We start from the raw sequence: 22,650 nt of genomic DNA, 5'->3' as shown, positions 1-22,650 counted from the left end.
GGAGACTTGGCTTTCCAGCTTCACTGATTCTTTCGATTCTAGTTCAAGAGCTTTCAAAATATTCTTGGCTGATGTAACCAATTAATGGAATGAATGGGTCTGGAAGGTAATTTCTCAGCTGATCAAAGCACTTTGTATTGATTCAGTAAAGGAAATCTGCCTGGGGGAAAACTTTCTATGCATGTTTCACTTGTCAGATCAGAACCACATGTGGAATTTGGATTTACCTTGAAATATTGAGGCTGTCTCTGTGGTGCACTTTGAGGTGGTTTTGAATGCATGAGAACATTGTTGGATCAAGTGTCTATTCAGTTAATTATTAACAGATATCTCTAGGAAGCTGGTGTTGGTCCCCCTATCAGCTGCCTCTGACCAAAATTAGTTTACACAGCCATTGTTAGATAACCCTGGCTGTGAAGTGGTTGAAACTATTAATTGTTCCATCAGCTTGCAGTTCTATAAACTAGTTATACATTGTGTGAAGGACTCATAATGGATACTAATAATTTTTCCACTGGATGACTACTTCATTATTTTATTATTTTGTACCTTTGAGTCATTGTTGACTCCTGGTGACTGCCTCGACTATCCCTGCAGTTTTCTTCGCAAGATTTTGGAAATGGTTTCCCATTGCCTGCTTCCTGGGGCTGAGAGAGTGACTGGCCCAAGGTCACCCAGCTGGCTTTGTGCCTAAGGCAGGACTAGAACTCACCATCTCTCAGTTTCTAGCCAATCCCTTAACCATTACACCAAACTAGACTATACATACTATGCCTAATTTTAGAAGTCCCTGTTGTGTCCCTCTTAGGAACTTTTTCACCAATATTCCAGTGGTTAAGATGCTAGATTTGGACAGAGGAGACTTAGACTCAAGTCCTCACTCAACCACAGAGCTCACCACATGATCCTGAGCTCCTTACTCAGCCCAACATATCTACAGGATTGTTGAGAATAAACTGGGAGACTTGCCCCAGGGTACTCATCTTACCTGAGAGAGAAGATGGGATGGATATAAATGCTATGCTGATCTATGCAAAGTTTACCATTCTGATTAAGAGAATTAACTTCTTGGAAAACTGCTGGACCACAGCTACAGTGGGCAGATTGATATGGCCCAGAAGAGAAATGGAATATTCCAGAGGCTCCAGAATACTGATTCTTCTGAAAAGGTCAATTCTGCACCTCCCTGAAATACAATGATAAACTGTAACCACCAAGTCTTTCTATCTGCAAGAAGATACAGCCAACTATTTAGACAGAACTGTGCACAATTATTCCTCCACACAAGACTATATTTCCTTATCAATGAATCTGGTGAATCTGAGTAGGTATAAACGCCTCTTTCAATCATCTTCTGAGATAGATTCAGAAAATAGTTTTTATCCACATCCGTGACAGTTTCCCCTGATCCCTACAGTATCATTGTTTCTGACAAAATTATATTGTATCTCCTTCATAGGAACTCTGACATCAAATGCTTTTGTGATTAACCATTTTATTTCTTCACAATATCTCCTTAGTACAGTGATTTTTGTTTGCTTGTTTTAGGAAACTGAATTTATTTATTTTGACACTTCTGACAGGTTTTTTTTTAAATACAGTACAGCATATTTTTTTCCATTGAAGTAAACTTCACCAAAAAAAAATAAAAGAGAGAGAGAGAAAGACAGAAACAGAGAAAGAGAGAGGGCATATTGTGTCCAGGAATTTGTAAAACAAACCTTACAGAGCTTCCATGAAAAATAAATTAAGGATAGCAATGGAAAAGGGGGAGCAGGAATACAGGTATGCGTAGGACAACAGTGGCTGTTGACAGAATTCAACCCCGACCTGCCGCAGTCCACGCTAGGGAAAAAGGATGCTGGACTGAGGGGAATGTATGACTCAAACCAACGTCAGGTTCAACTCAACCCCCCACAAAGCTCAGGTCTGTTTATGAAGGGAAGGCAGTGGAGAAACCATTCCAAAATGACAAAGAACCCTTTGATTTTCTCATTTGGTTTTTAGATCAGCCAAGATGGGTTTTCCAACTGCCTCTCCACCTTTCTCTTTTTAAATAAATACATAGTTCCATGAAAACCCATCAGGTAGGGCGGCTTATTTTAAAAATAACATAAACTAAAAACACCAACACAAATCACAACACAGCAATGAAAGGTCCATACGCGCACACACAACATCACCAGCTACTTCTATTTACATGGAACTGGAGAGATTGCTTTTTTTTTTTCTTTTTCTTTTTCTGTACACAGAGGAAGACAGGCAGAGGAGCAAGCACAGCAGGTGTTTATCCACTCAGCAAGGTGAAAGAGGGAGAACCATCTTCTGCAGGGCAACAGACTGGCAGCAGAATGGGGATACTCTCCAAACTGCTTTCACCTTCAGAGTCACTGGGCAGGTGAAGAGCTTTGCCACACATAGCCCTAAGGGCACCTCTTTGCTATGACCAGCCAGCCAGTGAGAGTTGGTTCCAATGTAGCCCTGTCTTTCTCAAGGAGAGGAGCTGGGAAATCTGGGTGCAGGCTATGCCACTGGAAGTGGTGGAGCAATCCCACCATTACAAATTCCTGGCTGGTTGAGCAAAAGGATCTAGTCTATCCTTTCTCCAAACATGGTCATTTTCTAAATACAGGGAGGGTTCCCTCCCCTTCTATTGAATAGAAAAAGATATTCTCATGCAAGCCTCTTCTTGCTAAGTCAGGGCTCCTCAACCTCAGCAACTTGAAGATGGGTGGACTTCCACTCCCGGAATTCCCCAGCTGGCATATGCACACACACAACATGGCTGGCTGGGGAATTCTGGGAGTGGACGTCCACCCATCTTCAAGTTGCTGAGGTTGAGGAACCCTGTGCTAAGTGACCTGGTACAGCTAGACTTAGAGTGATCTTAATGCCTAAGAATCCAGCACGGCAAGAGGTACAGTTTTAAGTTGGAAATTCCTGCCATTCTGTGAAGAAAGGCATTCACCTTCAAACCTATTATTTTCATTCATAGTAGAGGAAACAGCATGCAAGAAGCAGGCACAAACTGGGGCTAAACAAGGAGTTTTGAGGTTAACCTCACTTAGCAGCATTACAAAACATAGCCCAATTCAGAGCTGGTAATGAGATAGTTTCCAGCTAATGCAGTCTGCCTGAACAATTTTTTTTTTCTCTACAGCCCATGATCAGTGGTCAGGAGGAAATGGACAGATGCTCCCGACAGATATATTTTCCTTCCTGTGAAGACACTGTCAAATTGAGTCTCGGACATCAGCTTCGACCTATTTTTGTCAATACCAAGTGCAGGAAATGCGGGGTGACCGTGGCCCTTAAGTTATGAAGGAGGAGGAGGGAAAAGGTGTTCAAATGTGTAAACGGGAACATTATAAATATATAAATAAATAAAACCCACTAAGAACAGTTAAAAGTTTCAGCTCTGCCCCCATCCCCTTTTCACACTCACCAAAAAAGACTCTCAGCTTGGACCCAGGGGAGGGGGCATATAGAAAGGTACAGCCTATTCACCCAAAGGTTAAAGGGAATAACTTTTGAAGCATTCAAAGGCCCACACAGAGAGGCGTAAAAGCTCTGGGTTTGAGTCTCGGCCACCTACCCCAAAAGGATAAGCAATGGGATAGCTAAATGGTGTGTGTGGTGGTGGTAGGGAAGACAGAGAGCACAAACTGTCAAGGATCTAGGGGCTCTGATTACTGCAAGACATGAGGCAGGCAAGGTGGGTGGGACAGGAAAAGTTGGGGCATCCACACCAAAGTCTCTTAACAGGCACAATCCTGGTGTGGGGGAGCTTGTTGATCGGTCAGTTGCGGGCCCTGCTTAGCACCGGTCACAGCTGGATCAGCTGCATCCAGTGACTCGGACATCTTTTCACAAATGATATCCACCAAACGTTCAAAGGTTTGCTTCACATTAATATTGTCCTTCGCGCTGGCCTCGAAGAACTCAAATCCTGGAGAAAGGGAAAAAACAAAACACAAAAATGCATGTACAAGAGAAACACAAAAATGCATGTACAAGAGAGTCAAAAGGCCTTGAGAAAAATTAAGGACCAATCATGCTGAGGGGGGTAAAAATTGAATAATCAATCAGCCTCTTGCAAACAACGTATTGGTTACCAGAAGTCAGCGTGGATTTGTTAACAAGTTTTGTCAAACTGATCTTATCCCTTTCATAAACTTGGTAACTTTCTCAGTAGACTGTGAGAATAATATATCTTGATTTCAACAAAGGATTGAGAAAATACCTCATAATATTCTCATTAGCAAGCTTGTTAAGAGTAAGCTGCATAACATGACAAATGAATACACAGATGACTCACAATCACATTAAAGAGTGCTTATAAACTTATTGATCCAGAGAGATCAATAACTTAAAGACAACATAAGCTTCAGTCCTAATTTCTGTACTCTTCAACATTTTTATGAATGATTTGGATGAAGGGCTGGAAGATATGCTTATCAAATTTGCAGATGACACAAAACTGAGTGGGATAACGAATATCTTGGAAGCAGAAATAAAATAATTTGATATGTTAGCATAATGGGTTGAAAGTAAAAGAATTAAACTTAATGGAGACTAATGCAAAGTTCTTCCCCTGGGAAATAAAAATCAAATACAGAGGTATATCTGGCTTGGTAGTTGTACCTGTGAAAAGATCTTGGAATAGAAGTTGCCTGCAAACTAAGTATGACCAAGCAGTGTAATGTAGCTGCCAAAACCGTAAGTGCAATTTTAAGCTAGATCTACAATAGTATAGATATTAAATAATGGAAAGTTATTGTTCCCTCACCATAAGTATTGTAAAATTTAATTTTTAAGGAGCACCATATTTTAAGGATTCAGGGAAACTGGAAAAGGTTCAGGGAAAAGAATGAAGATGATCAGAAGACTAGAAATTAAGTCCTGGGAAGAGAGATTGAAGGACCTAGGAATGTTTATCCTTGAGAAGACTGGAGTGGACAGGCATGATGGGCTTCTTTAAGTACTTGAAAGGATGTCATACAGAGAAAGGCCAAGACTAAGTGTTCCAGAGTGCAAGATACAGAATAATGTATTTATGTTACATGAAGGAAGATGCTAGCTGAATGTTAGGAAAAATACCCAACATTAAGAACAGTACAACAGTAGAGTCATTTATCAGAGACATGGTGAGCGCTTCAGTGAATGTGTTCAAATGGTGCCTAGACAGCCATCTGTCACAGATGTCCTAATTCCAATTTTTGCATAGAGGAGGGAGTTGGACTTATTGGCCTAAAATATCTCCCTTCAATTATAATTCTACAATTTTATGAAATCAGAAATATCAAGGTCGGTTGACCAAGTCCAGCATTTTATATCCAATAAGAATCTAGCCACAAACAGGTCTTGAAAGCAACAGTAGTAGCTAGTAGTTTAGAGACAATTCTAGAGATTGGAGATTTCTTTTAGGTGATATCCCATTTATTCACTTTACTTCCTCTGTTAATTTGTCCAATCTCCTTTTAAAGACACCTCAGCAACCAATCTTAGAAACATTACAACATTGATGGATGTTGTAACATATGACGTATTTTCTGTCCTGAACCTGCATCTAATCCATTTAACAACAGCTTCATATCTATGGTTCCATAAAGATTACCACTTACATTTTTCTATACAATGTGTATATATTATGCAAATGTTTTCTCTTATATACATCTGTTTTGCATAATTTATTTAGGCCTCACTAGCCATATAAAGCCCTAAAACTCTGTCTTCCTGGAGGCAAACTTTTCCTTGAACCCAAAGACTTGAAATTCTACCCCTATATTATTTCTCAAACCCATCTTTATAGCTCATACACACATCATTCCAACTGTTGTTCACTCACCCAGGTGCTCGGCAAGCTGACGTCCCCGCTCTGATGATACAACTCTCTCGTCTTCCATGTCACACTTGTTACCCACCAACAGTACTTGGGCATTATCCCATGAGTAGGTTTTGATCTGAGTTGACCTGAAGTAAACATTGGAGTGACAAGCTCAGTCATATTCAGTCAGGAACATACAAACCCAACTGTACTTCTTAACATGGAAATTGGAGGAAAACTAGAGCTGCATTTGAGCAGTACTCATAAGAGTAATCACAGGTATGTTGTGGAGTCCTTGGTGCTCTCTGAGCTTGGTTGTTTGACTGCAGACATTTCATTACCCAACTAGGTAACATCATCAGTTCTAGTGAGTGTGGGGTTTGCTCCCTGTTTATATACAGTAGCTTGCCCTGCCAGTGTTGGTGGGGATGTGGTTTTCTCCTTGGTAGTTCCTTGATTAGGGTACTGTTTTCTGCTTGGTTGTTTGTTTGTCTTCTAGGTAGTTCCTTGATTGGAGTATTGTTTTCTGCTTGATTGTTTGTCTGGTGTTAATTTCTGCTTATCTGAGTGTAGGCTGCTGGAGAGGATATGTTCTGGTCTTTTTGTTTCCTTCAGGTGATATACAGTAAGAACAGGGAGCAGAAGTAAAGTCCTATAAGACTTTGTTAGAAAGATGTAAGTAACTCAAAAAGAACTTTGGGAAGCTTGCAATGAAGTGATAAATAAAAATACTGATTATGTCAATTTGATCCATGGCTTGTTCAGATGCCAGCTGCATTTGCTCAAAAGAATCCTTAGATATTTCATTTGAATATTGAATATTCATTCATTTGAATATTGAAATTATCCTAAGCTTCAGAATTAGTTAATTCTGGGCTAGTCACAAAAACTTTCCAGAGGGACTTACCAATCCTGGACAGCATTGAAGGACTCCTCATTGGTGATGTCATACATCAAAATGAAACCCATTGCCCCTCGATAATAGGCAGTGGTAATAGTCCGGTATCGTTCCTGACCTGCTGTATCCTAAGGAAAACAAAGAATGGCTTTAAAGTACTTTTTTGTAGCACTTAGAAGTATGCTCTAAATGTTTTCCACTAACTGTGGTCAGATATTACAGGAAGAGTATTTCCCGCAATGGTACAGGTAGTCCTCAACATACAACCATTTGTTTAGCAATCATTCGAAGTTATGACGGTGCTGAACGAATAGTGGTTATGTCCTCGGAGTTACGGCCATTCTAGCAACACTGTGGTCACGTGATTGCGATCTAGGCACTTGGCAACCCATTAGCACTTATGACCAGTTGCCAAGCACCCTGTGATCACATGATCGCCATTTACAATCTTCCCTGCCAGTTTCCCCAGAAAGTCAATGCGGAAGCTGGCAAGGAAAGTTGCAGGTCACTGAGGTAAGTCTCCTCCACCTGCGCACCCTCCCCAGCCCCTCTGTGCTCGTGCATGCTGGCCACTCGTGCACCCTTCCTGACTTGCACGGCACCTCTTGTGCACCTTCTCCCCATCCCTCCCTGGCACCACCTCACTCCCTCCCCCACCCAGCAGCAGCCACTTGCCTGCCTGCCAGCCTGGGACTTGCAACTTCCTGCCGGGTTCCTCACTGACTTTGGTTGTGGGAAGCCAGCAGGAAGTTGCCTCGCCTAACGACCATGGGATTCAGTTAACAATGGCAACCAAGATTGTAGGGATTGCCATCACTAAGCAGTGCGGTTGCACTTTATGACCACATTGCTTAGAGATGGAAATTCTGGTCCCAAATGTCATCGTAAGTTGAGGACTACCTGAGGGACCATCTCATCCCCATTACATCAACCCATCCCACCTGGTCAGACAGAGAGGGCATGTTGCGGACCCCATCAGCGAGAGAATGTTGGCTGTTGGGGCCCAGGAAGAGAGCCTTCTCTGCCATTGCCCCCGCCCTTTGGAATATCTTCCCCCCAGAGGTGCGGCGGGCCCTTACGCTCCTGGCTTTCCAAAAAGGATTAAAGACCTGGCTCTGCCAGTGTGGGGCGACATGAACTCTAACTGTCCCTGGGGTGGTTAGTGCCCTGATGACGCTCCCCAAGTTATTTGCTAACTCTCCATCTTTCTTGGAAGCTATTTATTATTAGGATTGTTTTTTATATTGTATTTTAATGAATTTTATCTCTGCTGTAAACTGCCCAGAGTCGTTTCAATGAGATGGGCGCTCACAAATTTGATATATAAATAAAAATAAAATAAATAAAACCCAAGCATTTGAGGCTTTAACGCTTGCTGGTCCTTTATGTAATTTCTGTCTTTATTTCTTTCTCTCTCTTTACATTTTCAACTCTAGAGGAACTTCCATATTCGTGATAGGGATGGACAATCTTTCTGTGACTGGGGTTGAATTTTAATTCTTAAAAAAAAAGAGAAAGTATTCAGCCTCCAAGGCTACAGGAGACATTATCCACTACCAGTGAGGTCATGCAGAGTGGGAATCCCAAAATTTCCAGCCCACATTAGGAGAGTTTGGGGAGGTTTTGTTGCTTAAAGGAGAAAAATGGGTGCCTTATAGAGGCTGAAAACACTTTATTCCTTATTTTAACTAAAAATAGGGGAAATTGCATTTCAGTTATGCTGCCCAATGTTGGCACTACTGGATGCTGTAAAAAAGATGCTGGGTGCCTCTTATGCATCTCATGGATTGCCACAGCTGTTCTAAAAAGACTTCAGTAAATTAGTTCTATTTTAAAACCAACTTCAGCAATTTGTTGTACCTTTTAAGAAAATGTACTTTGGTTTCATAATAAACTGATTTTATAATGAGGAGACCTGTATCAAATGTCTTCATGGCCAAAATATGTTTTTGTTTTCCAAAAAAGATACTTAAAAAAAATTATTTAAATATATTAGCTATCCAACTCCAATGGACTCAAAGCCTTCAGAGTATTTTTGTAATCCTTGTAACAGCATTGAAAGGTAATCCAATAGTATCTAACATGAAACTTCCTTGCACAAAACAGAGCCACTAGTCTAATTATATTTGCATTGTTTAATGCGGCTGGCAGGGTCTTTGACCTCTTCGAGGTCTTTCCCAGCCATGCCAGGGATCACACTCCGATTGTGATGGAATGTATCCACGAGGAGGAGAGTGATGTGGGAGAAAGGAGATAAGAGACAATGCAATCCTCAAGGGGAGTGTGGGAAGTGAAAGAGGGTCAGGATAGCCATTCCCTAGAATCTCTCAGGGTATATCCACTAGTTGCTGTAGTATAGATTTAGTTTGGCAAGATTCTGTCAACAAGGTGTAAGCAAATAAAGGAACTATACTCAACTGGACTGTTTCACCCTTGTTCTTGGGCTGGGCTTGACACCGATCCCTCTGCTGGCAATATTTTCTCCCAGAAAGCAATTATTTTGGTAAACCTTGCAAGCAATCCTATAAGGCAAGACAGCTGCCTCCTTACCCAGATCTGCAGTTTAATGCGCTTATCATTGCGATAGATGGTTTTCACTTTGAAGTCAATGCCAACGGTGCTGACAAAAGCTGGAGTGAAGGAGTCATCAGCGTACCGGAAAAGGAAGGAGGTCTTTCCAACACTGCTATTGCCGATGATCAGGATCTTGAACATGTAGTCAAAGTTCTGGTCTGAGGACTCCTTCTGGCCATAGCGAGCATCTGTTGCAGAAGCCATCTGGGGAGAGGTGGGGGAGGCAATGGGCTGTAGGGGAAGGACAGGACACAAAACACCACCCAGCTTGCAGTTGGGGGTGTCTGATGGTCCTTTGCTCAATGAGGTGGGAAAGAAAACTTCAACAGAAGGCCACCCACACAACCCTTTAAGATTAATGACAGATTCCCAAGACTCCTTTAAGGTTATTTTCTTCTCAATTTATTTACCAAGCTATTTTACAGAGTTTGGTTGAACTGAAGCCCACCACAGACTTTTAAAAAAATTTAAAAGAAAAATCATTGCTAGTTTTCTTTAAGTGTTTTTGATAAGTATCATCCACATTCAACCAGGTTATTTATCTGTCTTGTTATTTCTACATATACAGACACACCAACATGTTTAAGATTGTAGTGTAGATTGAGCTAAAATTGATCTACAGTAGTGCAAAGGCATGTGGGAGACGGATCAAAACCTGCAAGATGGTGGTCGAGGCGTTATGATCCAAGCTAAAGCAGAGGGGGTTGGATCACAATGCCATCCCTGCCATCTGGCGTATTTTGACATTACTCATCAAACGTATAACGTTTTAAAATAATTAGGGAATTTTACAAATAGGATAAACTAACAAACTATGCAGGGAATTATCTTTTCCACTATGAACTATTGATAAAATGGTTTCATTTTTCATTTACTGAACAGTTTATTGCAATTTGATTTATTAAATAGTCTTCCTTCCTTCCTTCCTTCCTTCCTTCCTTCCTTCCTTCCTTCCTTCCTTCCTTCCTTCCTTCCTTCCTTCCTTCCTTCCTTCCTTCCTTCCTTCCTTCCTTCCTTCCTTCCTTCCTTCCTTCCTCCCCTCCCTCCCCTCCCCTCCCCTCCCCTCCCCTCCTTAATTTTTACATATTGCATAACATACAACACAGCTCTCTGCATGGCTACCTGGAACCAAGAACCAAGTTTCAGAGTTCAGATAATTGGTTCATAAAACAATCTACAAAGATCTTTGTAATTCAGAGTTTATATTAAAAAAAAAAAGCTATTCTCATCATTTTTCTTTGGTTCTCTCATGGTATCCGATTAAACAGTTATTACATTTACACTCCATGCTCCACCAGGAAGACCAGACCCCAGGAATTTCTCATGTAAGTATGGTCTAGATCTTTCTCAACCATGACAACTTTAAAATGTGTGGGCTTCAACTCCCAGAATTCCACAGACAGCATGTTAAAGTACACACATCTTAAAGATGCCAATGTCGAGAAACACTTTTCTAGACCCAGGCCTACTCAGCTTTGGCAAGCTGGCTATGTCATGTCATACTGTATGTACACACCCCATATTTTCTTATAATGTAACATATACAGTGTATCATGAAGGGCAAATATATAAGGAAGTTTGTATTATAAATCAACTTTCCCTAATATAGGCTACCTCCAAAAAGTGTGGACTGCAATTCCTAGAATTCATATCAATAGCCATGCTGCTGGGGAGTTCTGGGAGTTGGTCTACACCTCTGAAAAGATGTCCAGGTCTTTGGGATAGACCTTAAACAATATTTACAGTAGAGGGCCCAGATTAATCTACCCCACAAGGATGGATTTGAAAATATAACTGATAGTACAGGGTGGAGGCAACTCCAATCTCACCTTCTGAAGAAAGTTGTGTGTGTGTATAAATGTTAATGTGGGTCCATCACAATTTATTGCAATCAAGGAACAGAAACCAGGATGGAAATACTGAGGTGAACATGGAATTTGTATCATTATAATACTATATCCTTACATAATTTGCATTTGAAATTTTTGTTTGCTGATTTTTTTTCTTTTTATTGTGTGTGCAAGATACATTAGGGGCCTGGATCTTATAGGATGAAAAGATTTCAAATATTGTTTTATGAATAAATCAATATCTCTATGACCTATACAAACACTTGCTCTGTGTGAGGACAGAGACTGAAGAGGCAATTAAGCTAACTGGATATATCATCTCTATGGGGTGAATAACTATTTTTCCCTATTTCGCTTGGAGATGGTTTGCCTCATCCGTCACTTTGCACCAGGTCTCCTCCTTCTTAACACCATGCTACACCCCAGAACTTTCCTCAAAATGCAGAGAAGAATTGCATCCACCTCTTCTTTGGACGTTGATTTTACCCTTCAAAGAATAATTTTCTTTAAAAAGGGAAAGCTATCTGGGTTCTTCCCCAGCCCACCAAGGACAATCAGTTTAGTACTATGGCGGGCAACTTTTCAGCAGTCAGGGTTGCAACTCAGCTCCCTGATTGGGTAGTCAACAGTTCCCATTTCCACACTAATCTCTCCTGCCCCCAAGTAGCCCGAATGGGTAAAAATCATGGTAATGAATTTTGGTGGCAAAATGGTAATGCTTTGGAGGGCTGGTTTCAGGCTGCTATGGGAGTCCCTGGGGGTTAAGAGAAGAAATGTGAGTGATTTCTCTTTGAGAGACCTCCTGCTCTCATTCCAACCCCAATTTTTTTGGGGGGGGAAAAAGAAATTATGGCTGTTTTCGCTGCTGAACTGTGATGGTATTGGATCTGCATTCGGTCCACGAGTTATTCAAACTGATTCAGCTCATCAATTGGAACTTAATACTTAAATCAGTTAAGGAGCATTGCTTTCCTCAACTGGTGCCATCATCGCTGAAGAAGTAGATTCCATCTTGGCACTGGGCCTTCTGGGTAGCAGGACTCTCTTATGGAGCTCCCACCTCTGAGAGGCCAAGCAGCCTCACAAACAGGAAATTTCCAGAGAGCACCAACAACTTTTTTTTTTGGTTTCAGAAAGCTTGTAGAGCAGATTATTTAAAAATGCACTGTATGGTTTTTATTCATTATTTAAAAGCATGCTGACTGCTATTATTAAACTGAATGCGTTTTGTTTCTGTTTGATCTGTACAGTGGAGACAATGGGTTGGCAATATTCTTATCACTCAGCAATTGTTCCAATCTTGTTCACAGAAAAAGATACAAAATTGAAAACAACATAAGCTTCTTGCCCTTGTAACAAGTACCCAACACCGAAAGAGCTGAAGGCTTGCTTTCCATGGGAACAACTGACTGGGCTGTGGCCACTGTGGCAAACAGAATGCCAGATGTGATGGGTTCATTCTGATCCACCTAGAGAGCTTTTCTTACATGTCTGCTGACAGTTGCAGAGGTCTACACTTATCACAGTTCCTTGGGGAGGAAAAAAAAATCTTTAAATCACTTGTTCTTACATACTGTACCATAGATATGCCCACCTTCCCTTTTCACCATAGCAGACACCCTGCCCAATACAATCTTTCAGCTAATTAAACAGCCTGGGGTTTACTTGCATTACACAAAGTGAACGATGGGGTTGAAATCATTCTAAGGGACCCAAAGAGGATTTAGCTGGATTCCTCTCACCTCTTCTTAGAGGACAATCTCAAATACGGCTTTTAGCCAGGACTAAACAGCCTCAATTTTGTGCAGCAGGGAACTGCTAAGCAGTGTTTGGTGACAGCAGTTGGAAAGCGGTCCCCATTTTGGCTCTGAGTCAGCTGCGTTTTTGCCCACTGAGCTCTTTAACAGATGCTCCAAGGATGAATGCCTCATCCTGGCTTTGAGTGTTCAATGATGAAAAAGCCAAACCCAAAAGGATAATGAGAAAATGAGATTAAAGAGGAGATCAGAACTCAGGCCTTCCTATCGATCAACACAAAACTGAATTTTAGAGGTATTTTCTCTCTGTCTTATTTCATCAAAAGGAAAAAAAAAATGTGGGAGGCTCAAGTATAGCGAAGTAGCCCTAAGATTGCTGGCCGCTCATTTTGCCCTTTGCCTGGTCACGGGTGACATAAAACTGAGTCTAATCACCAGATGGGGAAGATTTTTGGAAATTAAAAGGGTTTGGATACTCCTCTCTGTCACCTTGGCTCACTGTTAAGTTTTAATCTGGTGGTAAATTTTTCAGTGCAGGTCTCTCTCTCTCTCTCTCCCCTTCTGTTTGTTACATACAGTGCAATGCAGGGGTGACTCAGGGTATGGTAAAAAAAAAAAAGGTGTGACACACATAAAAAGCAGATGGAGCTATGATTGTACCATTGTGGCTACCATCTTGACTTCTTTTTAACCATACCCTGTGTGTGTTGGTCTCTATAACACAGAGGGTCTACATGCCTAGCTTTTCAATGAAGTCTCATTAGAGTGTTTTTTAAAAGCATTTTAAAAGGGAGTCTTAGTTTTGACTTCTGCAGAATGGAAGGTAGACTGCTCCTAAATATGCACATGGGATGTTCTATTCCTGAACAGCTGTTATTGTTTCTGGGTGGGTTGAATTCAGTCCTGCGTGGCCTACTTTTTATGAAATTGGAATTCTGGTATTCCACTAATGGGTGCCAAATTGGCAAACGTCCTTATGCATTAAAGAAGACTGCAATTCTTTGCTTATCTGGCTGGAAGTAAGTCCCAAATAAATTAGTTTTGGTTTTAGCATGTTCTATAAACATAGCCACTTTGGTTTGCAAACCACAGTTCATGGCTTGTAATGAAACTTGACTAACTGTGATTTATCCAACAAGCTAATTTAATAAACTGGCTTAGTCCAATGTGAGAACTCACCTTGCATAAGGTAGCTTCACATGGTCCTGTTTAAATCACTTTTTTATTATAACCATAGGAATTACATTAGAGTTTCTATTTTTAGAACAGCCCTAGCTCAACGATGCTGCACATGCTTAGGTGCAAAAAGCCTGAATTCATTCTCCGGATGGAGCTGGCTAAGGCTCTTTTCTGCCTGAAAATCAAAAGAACTTGTGCTGCCAATCAGTAAATACTAAATTACATGGCACATGGCCAGATTCAATGGAAAAGACTGGGTTCACGTTGGGCTCAATCATACTTTGCTTAACATGACTATATAAAAAGCAACAGCCAATTGGGTTCATGCTAAACAAATGACATTATGACTTAGTGTAATGTGAGAGTCCAGCCATGTCCCATGTTTCAAATCTCCTCAATTTACAGCCTGTAGTTATATGCACACACATACATGGGTACAATCACACAGGTTCATCTGCAGGGGGAGAGATAAAAGAGTCAAGATGGCGATTATGACCGTGCAATCGAAGTCCTGCACCTTTTTTACATGCATCGTGACTGCCATCTTGACTTTTCTGTTCCCCTCCCCCACAGATGACCCTGCACTCACCAAACACACACACACCCCGTTGCTCCTCAACATTAGCAGTACTCTTCTGTTGTTTTCTGCTTGGGGCATATGAAAAAGCTGAGGAGGGTAAAAAAGAAAGGCAGTACAGAGGAAGAAAACTGACTCCCTTTTACCTGCCTTGCCACATACCTGCTCCAGAGTTCCAAGCCACAAAATAAGAAACCCAGAATGCATAAAATGTGAAGGATCTTTGGTGCAGAATCAGATAGGCCATTGAAATGCAGATGCTGTTTGTCCATACTGCATTGTTTTCAACAGAATATGCATGTCCCTTTAGAGAGTTCACTGTACATCCAAAAAAAAAAAAAAGTGCAAAGAAATGCAGCAATCTCATTTCTAGGCTTATGGCCTGAATCCAGGCCACCAAGAGATACCCTCAACAATGTGTGTTTCCCTGTGGTTGTATTCATCAACATATTTCATGAGGCAAAGTCAAGGTCTAGCAGATACATTCATACAACATGCTAAGCTTGGTGTTAAGTTGGTTAGATATTTTGTGGTTTAGTATGTTATGCAAGGGCCTCAGCAGGTGGCAGGACCTAGCAGACCTCAGCTGATCTAGAAAGCTAAGCAGGGTTGGTTCTGGTTAATATTTGAATGGGGAATCATCTTGAACACCCAAGTCTGTAGGCTAGATTGGGATTTGAAGACAATTTTACTATGTTGGGTCAACCCAATTCTTTGTTTAGTTTATGGTTCAGTATATTGTGCAAATCCAGCAAATTGCTAACCAAGTAAGCATGCTGCATGAACACAGCCAGTGGGACCCTCCTTATATTGGGGTAAGGAAGCAGGTTGGATGGAATCCTGAAGACAGCATATAGGCCAATGCAGATATGCAGCTCTTGGTTCTCCCAAACAGAAAAGCATCAAAACATTTTGAATTTGCTTAGGTATCTGGTACAAATCTATCTCTGAAGGTTTTTAGATGTCATCTCCACCTTAAACAAAATGTCAGATCTAGTTCTCATTACAGTTGCAGGGTCTCCTTTGAAAGCTGATTAGTCTGCAACAGGCCCCAATTTTCAGGACTACTGAGCCCTGTTGGATCTTCCAGGAGGCCATAAAGCATAAAAACACAAGAAGAGCCCAAGATGAGGCCAACAGCTCATCTACATGCAATGCTCACAGCACAGGCAGGAAAGTGATAGAATGCCTTATATAAGGAGAGCTATCTATGATTCAGGAATTACTAAATAGTCATCAACCCTAGTAGCTACTAATAATCCCCAAAATGAATTGGCTTGCATAATAGTACCATGGCCTCATCAGCTGGACTTTTAGAAATTGGCAGAAGAGCATGGCATCATGTCTGAGTAACATTTTCAAAATGGGTTTCCTAATATATAGGAATACCTGTCTATAGCTAATATCCCCCAGTTGAATTTAATTTCCTTTCTTCCTTAAAGGCCAAGAGCCCTACTAGATAAGATCAAGATGGACTGGCAGCTCTTCCATCCCACTTTTATGCATGTGCCTCAAAGGAGAAAATGCCTAAGCCAGCCGTGAAAGTAATAACTCCTAAAGGTATTTATTACCAGCACCCAATGTTTTGAGGGAGATTACCCTAATCCAGGAATATACTTGATTCATACTGTGTAAGATACTGCTAATTTGAGCCAAATCCCTCCAGCCCAACATCATATCCAATACCGGCCAACCAGTCACCCCTTTGGGAAATGTTTTGCTGATTATCACAAACATGGAAGTTCCATTTCACTAGTGCAATTAACAACAGGCCTCTTCTCTCCCTTTCATAAGTCCGATCCAGTTTTAAGGCTGTCTAAGCAAATTATCATCATCATAGCTTATGGCAACGCAAATGGAAGCTGAGCATGCCGATGTCAAGCTACTTAGTCTTTTCAATATCAATCACTGGTTTGCCAGGACATCCAAGTGCTATGTTATCCAACAGGACCCTTTGGCCTGGCCTTATCTGTCTACGCAATGCCTGACATCATGTGCTCAAGATGCAAATGCCTTCCTATTAAATCAAATGCTCCTGTTATTGAATATTTAAAGCGGCCTGTCTGGCTACCCACACCACCTTTTCGCCCTTGGTAATGGGTAACTGTACCCATAGGCAGTGGAATGATTAGGAAGATTTGCTAAGCCAACAGGAATAGCTGAGTGCAGCCTGGCCTGGGCAAGTTGCTCCCATTCTGATGCAAAAAAGATAGTGATGCATCCTTCCCCCACCGTCTTGATTTTAAAAAATCAACCCCCAATGCTGCATTGCATACAAGAGGCTGAGCCCCAGAAAAGCAGAGTTGGTCTGATAACTGTGGTGATCAAAAGAGATTAAAAATATGTGTCACTGAATTGCATGTTTACTGAACTACATTCTGCTTTTTTTTCCAGCTACAATGTAGACCCTTTTACATAGACCACAGATGGCAACCTTCTTTCTCAATAAAATTTGGAATTAAAGTGCTCAATTGCAGAGCAATTGAAGGTGCATCTTGAAAGGAAAAGTTCACAAGTGCCTATCCCCAAAGCTAGATCAGGTATTTGGGACAGGAAAAATTAAGAAAAAGCCTCCCTAGTCAACAACATTCAAAAGCTGGTCTTGCTAGCATATTTGCATCTCCTCCACAGCAAATCCAGAAGCGGCCTGGAAGAGTCTTCGAACAAGCTTTTTCTGGAGGGGAAGAGCTGTTGTTACAAAATGCCTCCTCTTTTTTTCTCTCTCCCCATTCCATCTCTTGCAAGAAAGGCCCACCCAAATTAGGGTCAGCAGTTAAGCCGGAACTGGCTTCCTTTGCAACCTGCGATGCTGGCTCCCTCCCTCCCATCCCATTCGTTCTCTCTTCCACAGCCTCCTGTTTACCATCTGCATCACTGAAACCTCCTTTGACGAGGCCAGGAATTAATGCTCATCTCCCGTTTCTTTCCTTGCCATCTATTTTTTGTACAAAATATATTTCCCTTTGGAACATTCCTTCCACAGCAATGCATTCATTGATTTAAGAACACTCCCCCTATAAACCAGGATTCCTCCCCATCAATTTTCTACACCCCTCCCCCATTTCTCATACATGTGTCAAATGAAGGTTAACACCCCCCCGCCGCCCTATTTCAAAGCAATGCCAACGTCGGAGCCAACCGAATGAAAAGATGCAATACGGATGGAGTGTCATCTATGCAGGTTAGAAAAAGATAAGAAAGGGGGGGGATTGCACCGGGCACGCACTCACCCCGTGAATGCGCTTCTGGTCTCCCAGCTAATGCAGCAGCAGCAGCGGCGGCGGCAGTGGCGCGAGGCAACAGCACCTGCCTGCAGAACCCTGGCCGACGTCACCAGCGTTCCGAAGGGGGCGGAGATATGCAGATAAAGGAGTAACGTGACTTCGCGAAGGGCCATCCCCTTTTTCCTGGTTCTCCTGCGGGCGGGCCTGAGGAGTTGTCTTTCCGGGGATTGGCGACACATCGATGATTGATTAGGCTGTAATCTTTTACCTCACGGAGGGATTTACTTCCGAGTAAGACTGCGTTGCTAAATCCTCTGTGGATCAGATTTCGTTTTTCCGCTTTGCTCTCTCACCGAAATACATCCTGCCGTTATTTTATCTGGCTCCCTCTTTCCTTTGGAAGATGCTACCTGATGACCCTGAGGGGCATTTATTTCCTTAGTATTTATTTTCTGTATTTACTTCTTTATAGTTTCCTTTGTATGAAAGGAAAAATTAACATTTTATTTATTAACTACCCTCAGTAAAATATGCTGTACAAGAGGGATATAAATCCTGAGCATTGTTCTGTGAATATACAAATAAAATATGAGGAAGTTCCTGATACTATTACCTCATGTCTTCATCGCGAAAACATGGCCAGAAGCCCCAAAACACACAAAAACTCTAGTGAGAGGCCAGTTATGTAAAGCAGGACACGAATATTTGCTGCCATATTTACTGCAATAGCTTGTTTTATAAGTTTTGATCATATTAATAATTAATTGGGAGACTTCTTGAAGGGAAAAACAACAGCAACTTGTTAATGTATATTAATTGTATATAATAAAAATATTATAGATTGTTCAGTAGGTTTGTCTATAGTGTTATTACCAACGGAGATTTTTAAGATGAAAGCAAGCTTGCATATAATTGCTCATTACAATGTTTGCAAAAGGCAAAACAAAATTCAGCAACAACAGTAACTTTACTATGGGTTGTACAAATTTCATATGCACTTGCTGTAAGACACAGGCTTGGGACTTACCTCAAGCTGACTGTTTGCAGGGTTGGGGGAGGTCATAAAAATGTAGGAGTGAGCCATTTTTTAAATTGCATTTTACCTCTTGGAAAGTGTGATGTTTAATCTGAAGGGAAAGCATCTTGGACTGTTTTCTGATACTAGGTCATATGTTTGCTACATTAGAAGGCTGAATATTCGTCAGTATTTTCTATCAGAGGACTGCAATCAATAATGGCAGCCCAGGTTCCAGGATATAATAATATCATTTTTAAATTTAAAATATATGTTTGGCTTTTAAGACAGGATAAACATGACCAGGAGATCCTTTTGAAAATCAGTGTTGATAACACTTCAGTCATAAGCACATGATTCTCCAGTGAATATCAGTGATAGAATTAGTGAGACTTAAGGCAACCACAGCTGGACTGCATTACAGTATCCGGATTAGGCACTAGATGGTAGCAAGGATTTTACAGTTTCCTGTATCTCTTTGCTGTGATCTACTGGTCATCCAAATTTCTGCACTCCAGAATTTACACCCCTACAGTGGCTTATTCACTTGTGTTTTATAGAAGAATCAAGAAAACACCTCCAATGTAATCCCTCTATGTTTTTTCTAGTGTCATTCCCATCTTTTTCTTACTACTGAAATAATAGTGAAATTACACTTAAAGAATGTTACATCAAGACACTTCTATAACATTATGGTGTATTTTCCATTTACTGTCATTTTAGCATTGTGTGTGTGTGTGCCTTCAAATCACTGTTGACTCCTGGTAACTGCCTGGGCAAGTCCCTGCAATTTTCTTGGCAAGGTTTTTCAGGAATGGGTTGCCATTGCCTCCTTCCTAGGGCTGAGAGTGACTGGCCCAAGGTCACCCAGCTAGTTTGTGCCTTAAAATGGAACTAGTAGTACTCACAGTCTCCTAGTTTCTAGCCTTAACCACTACACCAAACCAAACCAAATTTTAGCAATAGGCCCAGGATTATAGTGACCATAAAAGTGTTTATGAGTCATTGTCATTGGAAGCCCAAGTACGAAATAAGAGAGCCAGTTTGGTCTAGTGGTTAAGGCATTAGGCTAGGAACCTGGAGACCCTGAGTTCTAGTCATGTCTTAGGCACGAAGCCAGCTAGGTGACCTTGGGCCAGTCACTTGAAGGCACAATTTTTTTTTTTAAAGTATAAAATAAACTGAAATTGAATTTTGACAAGATGAACACTTCGTGGGTAGGTGGTTCCCAGGGAGGAGATTTGGGAAATTTACTTGTTCTCAATGAGTTTGTGCTGCCTTATAAAGACAGTGCACAGTTTCAGGGAAGTTTCTAGACTCATCGTTGTTGGAAGTTCCTCTTATTAAGCCCTATTTCTATGCCCTTTCCTGGCCAGGTACTGTTGTCGATGCATAAGCTCAGATTAAAGGAATGCACTCTGTGTGGGGTTTCCCCTGTACATGGTCTTGAAGCTGCAGTTAGTGCAGAATGCAATGATCAGATTGTCGAATGGGGGCCTGGCCATGTACTTGATACACCCCAGTTGAAGCAACTGTACCAGCTGCAATTTACCTACCAAATCAAGTTCAAAGTTTTGTTCATGACACATTATGCTCTATGCAATTTGGGACTAGAATATCTGATGGACCATGCAGGTATTCACTGCAGACCTGTTTGATTGCTATGATCATCAGTGGGAGTTGTGTTCAATGTAATGACTATTCTTGCAACACACTTAGCCAGGACAGTTAAAAACCTAGCAGCTGCCTTCCTTTAGTTAGCTTTAACCTTGGTTAGGTTTTTTTGTGTGTCTGTATGTAGCTTAGAATGTTGTGTGAACTCAGCACATTTATTTAGTTGTGATTTAATATACTGTGTAATCCCAGAATAGTTTATTCAGAAAGAACATCTTTCTGTCTTGTGCAACTGGGGTCAAAATATCACAATTTCTCTGTGGTTATATAATCTATATCCTGAATGTGCGAGGCACTTAGTAGTACATTTTTGGGGTCGTGTTGAAGACCTAACTCTTTACTTAGCCCTTCCTTATATTTATTCATGCTATTTTATTTACAATCATTTATATATTGCCTATTCTAAAGACTCTGTGAGTCATTTGTCAGGTGAATTAATATTTATTGTTGCTACTTTCCTATTCCTTTACACTTTAGTGAATAGGTTTTATGTTTAAACTTGTTATTATTTGATGTTAATATTTTTTTATAAGCCTTTCCGAGATGCACATGTGTGGATTGTTGGGTAGAAATATAATATACTGTATAAATATGTGTGCATTTATCATTATAAAGTATGGACTGGGAGAAATTCATCTAGTCTGAACTTTATACAAACTTATACCAATTGAATGTATATGCAAATTATATGGGTTTTTTTGGTCTGAATTGGTGATGCAATTCACAACTCAAAAGATGTGCATAAAATGCATATATTACAAAAAGTACACACTAAAACACATGTTAATGAAAAGGACATAGACAAATGCATTGTATTAGGGAGAAAAATATTTACTAACATGCTCACACTAACAAATGTGTATAAAATGCATATAGTATGAGAAAAGTATTTGAAAATCCAAGCAGGTTTTTCTGCTGCTTTGAAAATGGGCCGAAACAATCATGGCCAGGAAAGTGAGAAAAACCAAAACCAACCCATCCATATCGTATGAAGTACCTGTAGTGCTATTTCTCCAGGAAAATACTGTAACTGGCAATCTTTGTGGCTATTTCCATTAATTATGCTACAAAAATGTTTTAAGCATCTAGGTACAGAAGACTAGAATTCAAATTTCCCTTCTATCATGTTTATGTTGTGTTATGAGGATATACCATTAGAAAACTTTTAAATGTTATTTGCTAAGACTTTCATTTTGTTGCTGCAAATGGCATTCTCTAAATTCTGTAAATATGTTCTGAGCTTTAATGGCTTTAGCTCATCTGCCTGGTAAGTCACTATCTACAAGGAAACCAAAGTAGCCCTAACCCCACTAGGTTGGCTAGGTCATAGTGAGAGGTACATACAGTATCTCCTAATAGTATAGGAAGTCAACTGCAGTTGACTATAAGTTTACTTGTAAACTTATTTACAGCAGAAGACTAAGAAATCTTTGGAGTGATGTGTCTCGACAGATACCCAAAGATTGCGTGTGACCATTAGATGGCATCGTAACACCACTTTTAAATATCTGAATGCTGATTAAAGTAAATTTTTAGTTTGATATAACTTAGAAAGAAAGAATGGGAACACCTCAAGCATACTTGCTTGTATAGCTCCCAAGCTAGCTGTGGGGCAGACAGATTGCAATGTTAGCAAAGTGCAGGAAACAAGGAAGAGATCCACCTCAAATGTTACACCCTGAAAGATATTCTGCAATCTCAGATGTGTTCCAAAATTGAATCATTGCTAAAGTCACTTGTAAATCCATTGCTATTACTCTCCCTATATTGACCTTTCACATTCTTTCCTTTTTCTTCACCTAAGCACCTTCACCGCTTAAGGAAAAATATGGCAAAAAATCATGTTTTGTATAGTTTTGATTACATCCATGGGTCTAAATGAAGGCATGTGTATGATCCCCATCTAAGCCCATGGGGTGTTTATGTACTGTGGGCTTTGCTAAATCTTATTTCCAATATCTTCCAGTTTTGATTTGAGTCTTGCTTGGCCATTTGATTATACAGTGCTCCCTTATAATTCCACCATGACATCTGTGAAAGGAACAAATGGAAGCTGGAGGGAAATGTAGTTGGTG

At 40.7% G+C, this 22,650-nt stretch overlaps 1 protein-coding gene across 2 annotated transcripts; it reads right to left on the bottom strand.

Moving 5' to 3' along the window:
• Window positions 1-1,636: 1,636 nt before the first annotated feature.
• RAB3A (RAB3A, member RAS oncogene family) lies at window positions 1,637-18,010 on the bottom strand. 2 transcript variants are annotated; one of them, XM_007432462.3, is made up of 5 exons: window positions 17,893-18,010; window positions 9,276-9,530; window positions 6,735-6,853; window positions 5,849-5,973; window positions 1,637-3,949 (listed from the first exon to the last, which is right to left on the bottom strand). In XM_007432462.3, the coding sequence occupies exons 2-5, from the start codon at window positions 9,501-9,503 to the stop codon at window positions 3,759-3,761; spliced, it is 663 nt and encodes a 220-aa protein (XP_007432524.1). In that variant the 5' UTR covers window positions 9,504-9,530; window positions 17,893-18,010; the 3' UTR covers window positions 1,637-3,758. The 2 variants fall into 2 exon arrangements, with proteins under 2 accessions (XP_007432524.1, XP_007432523.1); XM_007432461.3 differs by having other exon boundaries at window positions 9,276-9,503; window positions 17,893-18,006.
• Window positions 18,011-22,650: the final 4,640 nt, after the last annotated feature.

The sequence above is a fragment of the Python bivittatus genome, unplaced genomic scaffold (assembly GCF_059951505.1).
Source record: "Python bivittatus isolate LINGU-HERP-01145 unplaced genomic scaffold, Pbiv_v1 ctg000580_np1212, whole genome shotgun sequence".
Lineage (NCBI taxonomy): Eukaryota > Metazoa > Chordata > Lepidosauria > Squamata > Pythonidae > Python > Python bivittatus.
This window is presented reverse-complemented; position numbering and strand designations above follow the sequence as displayed.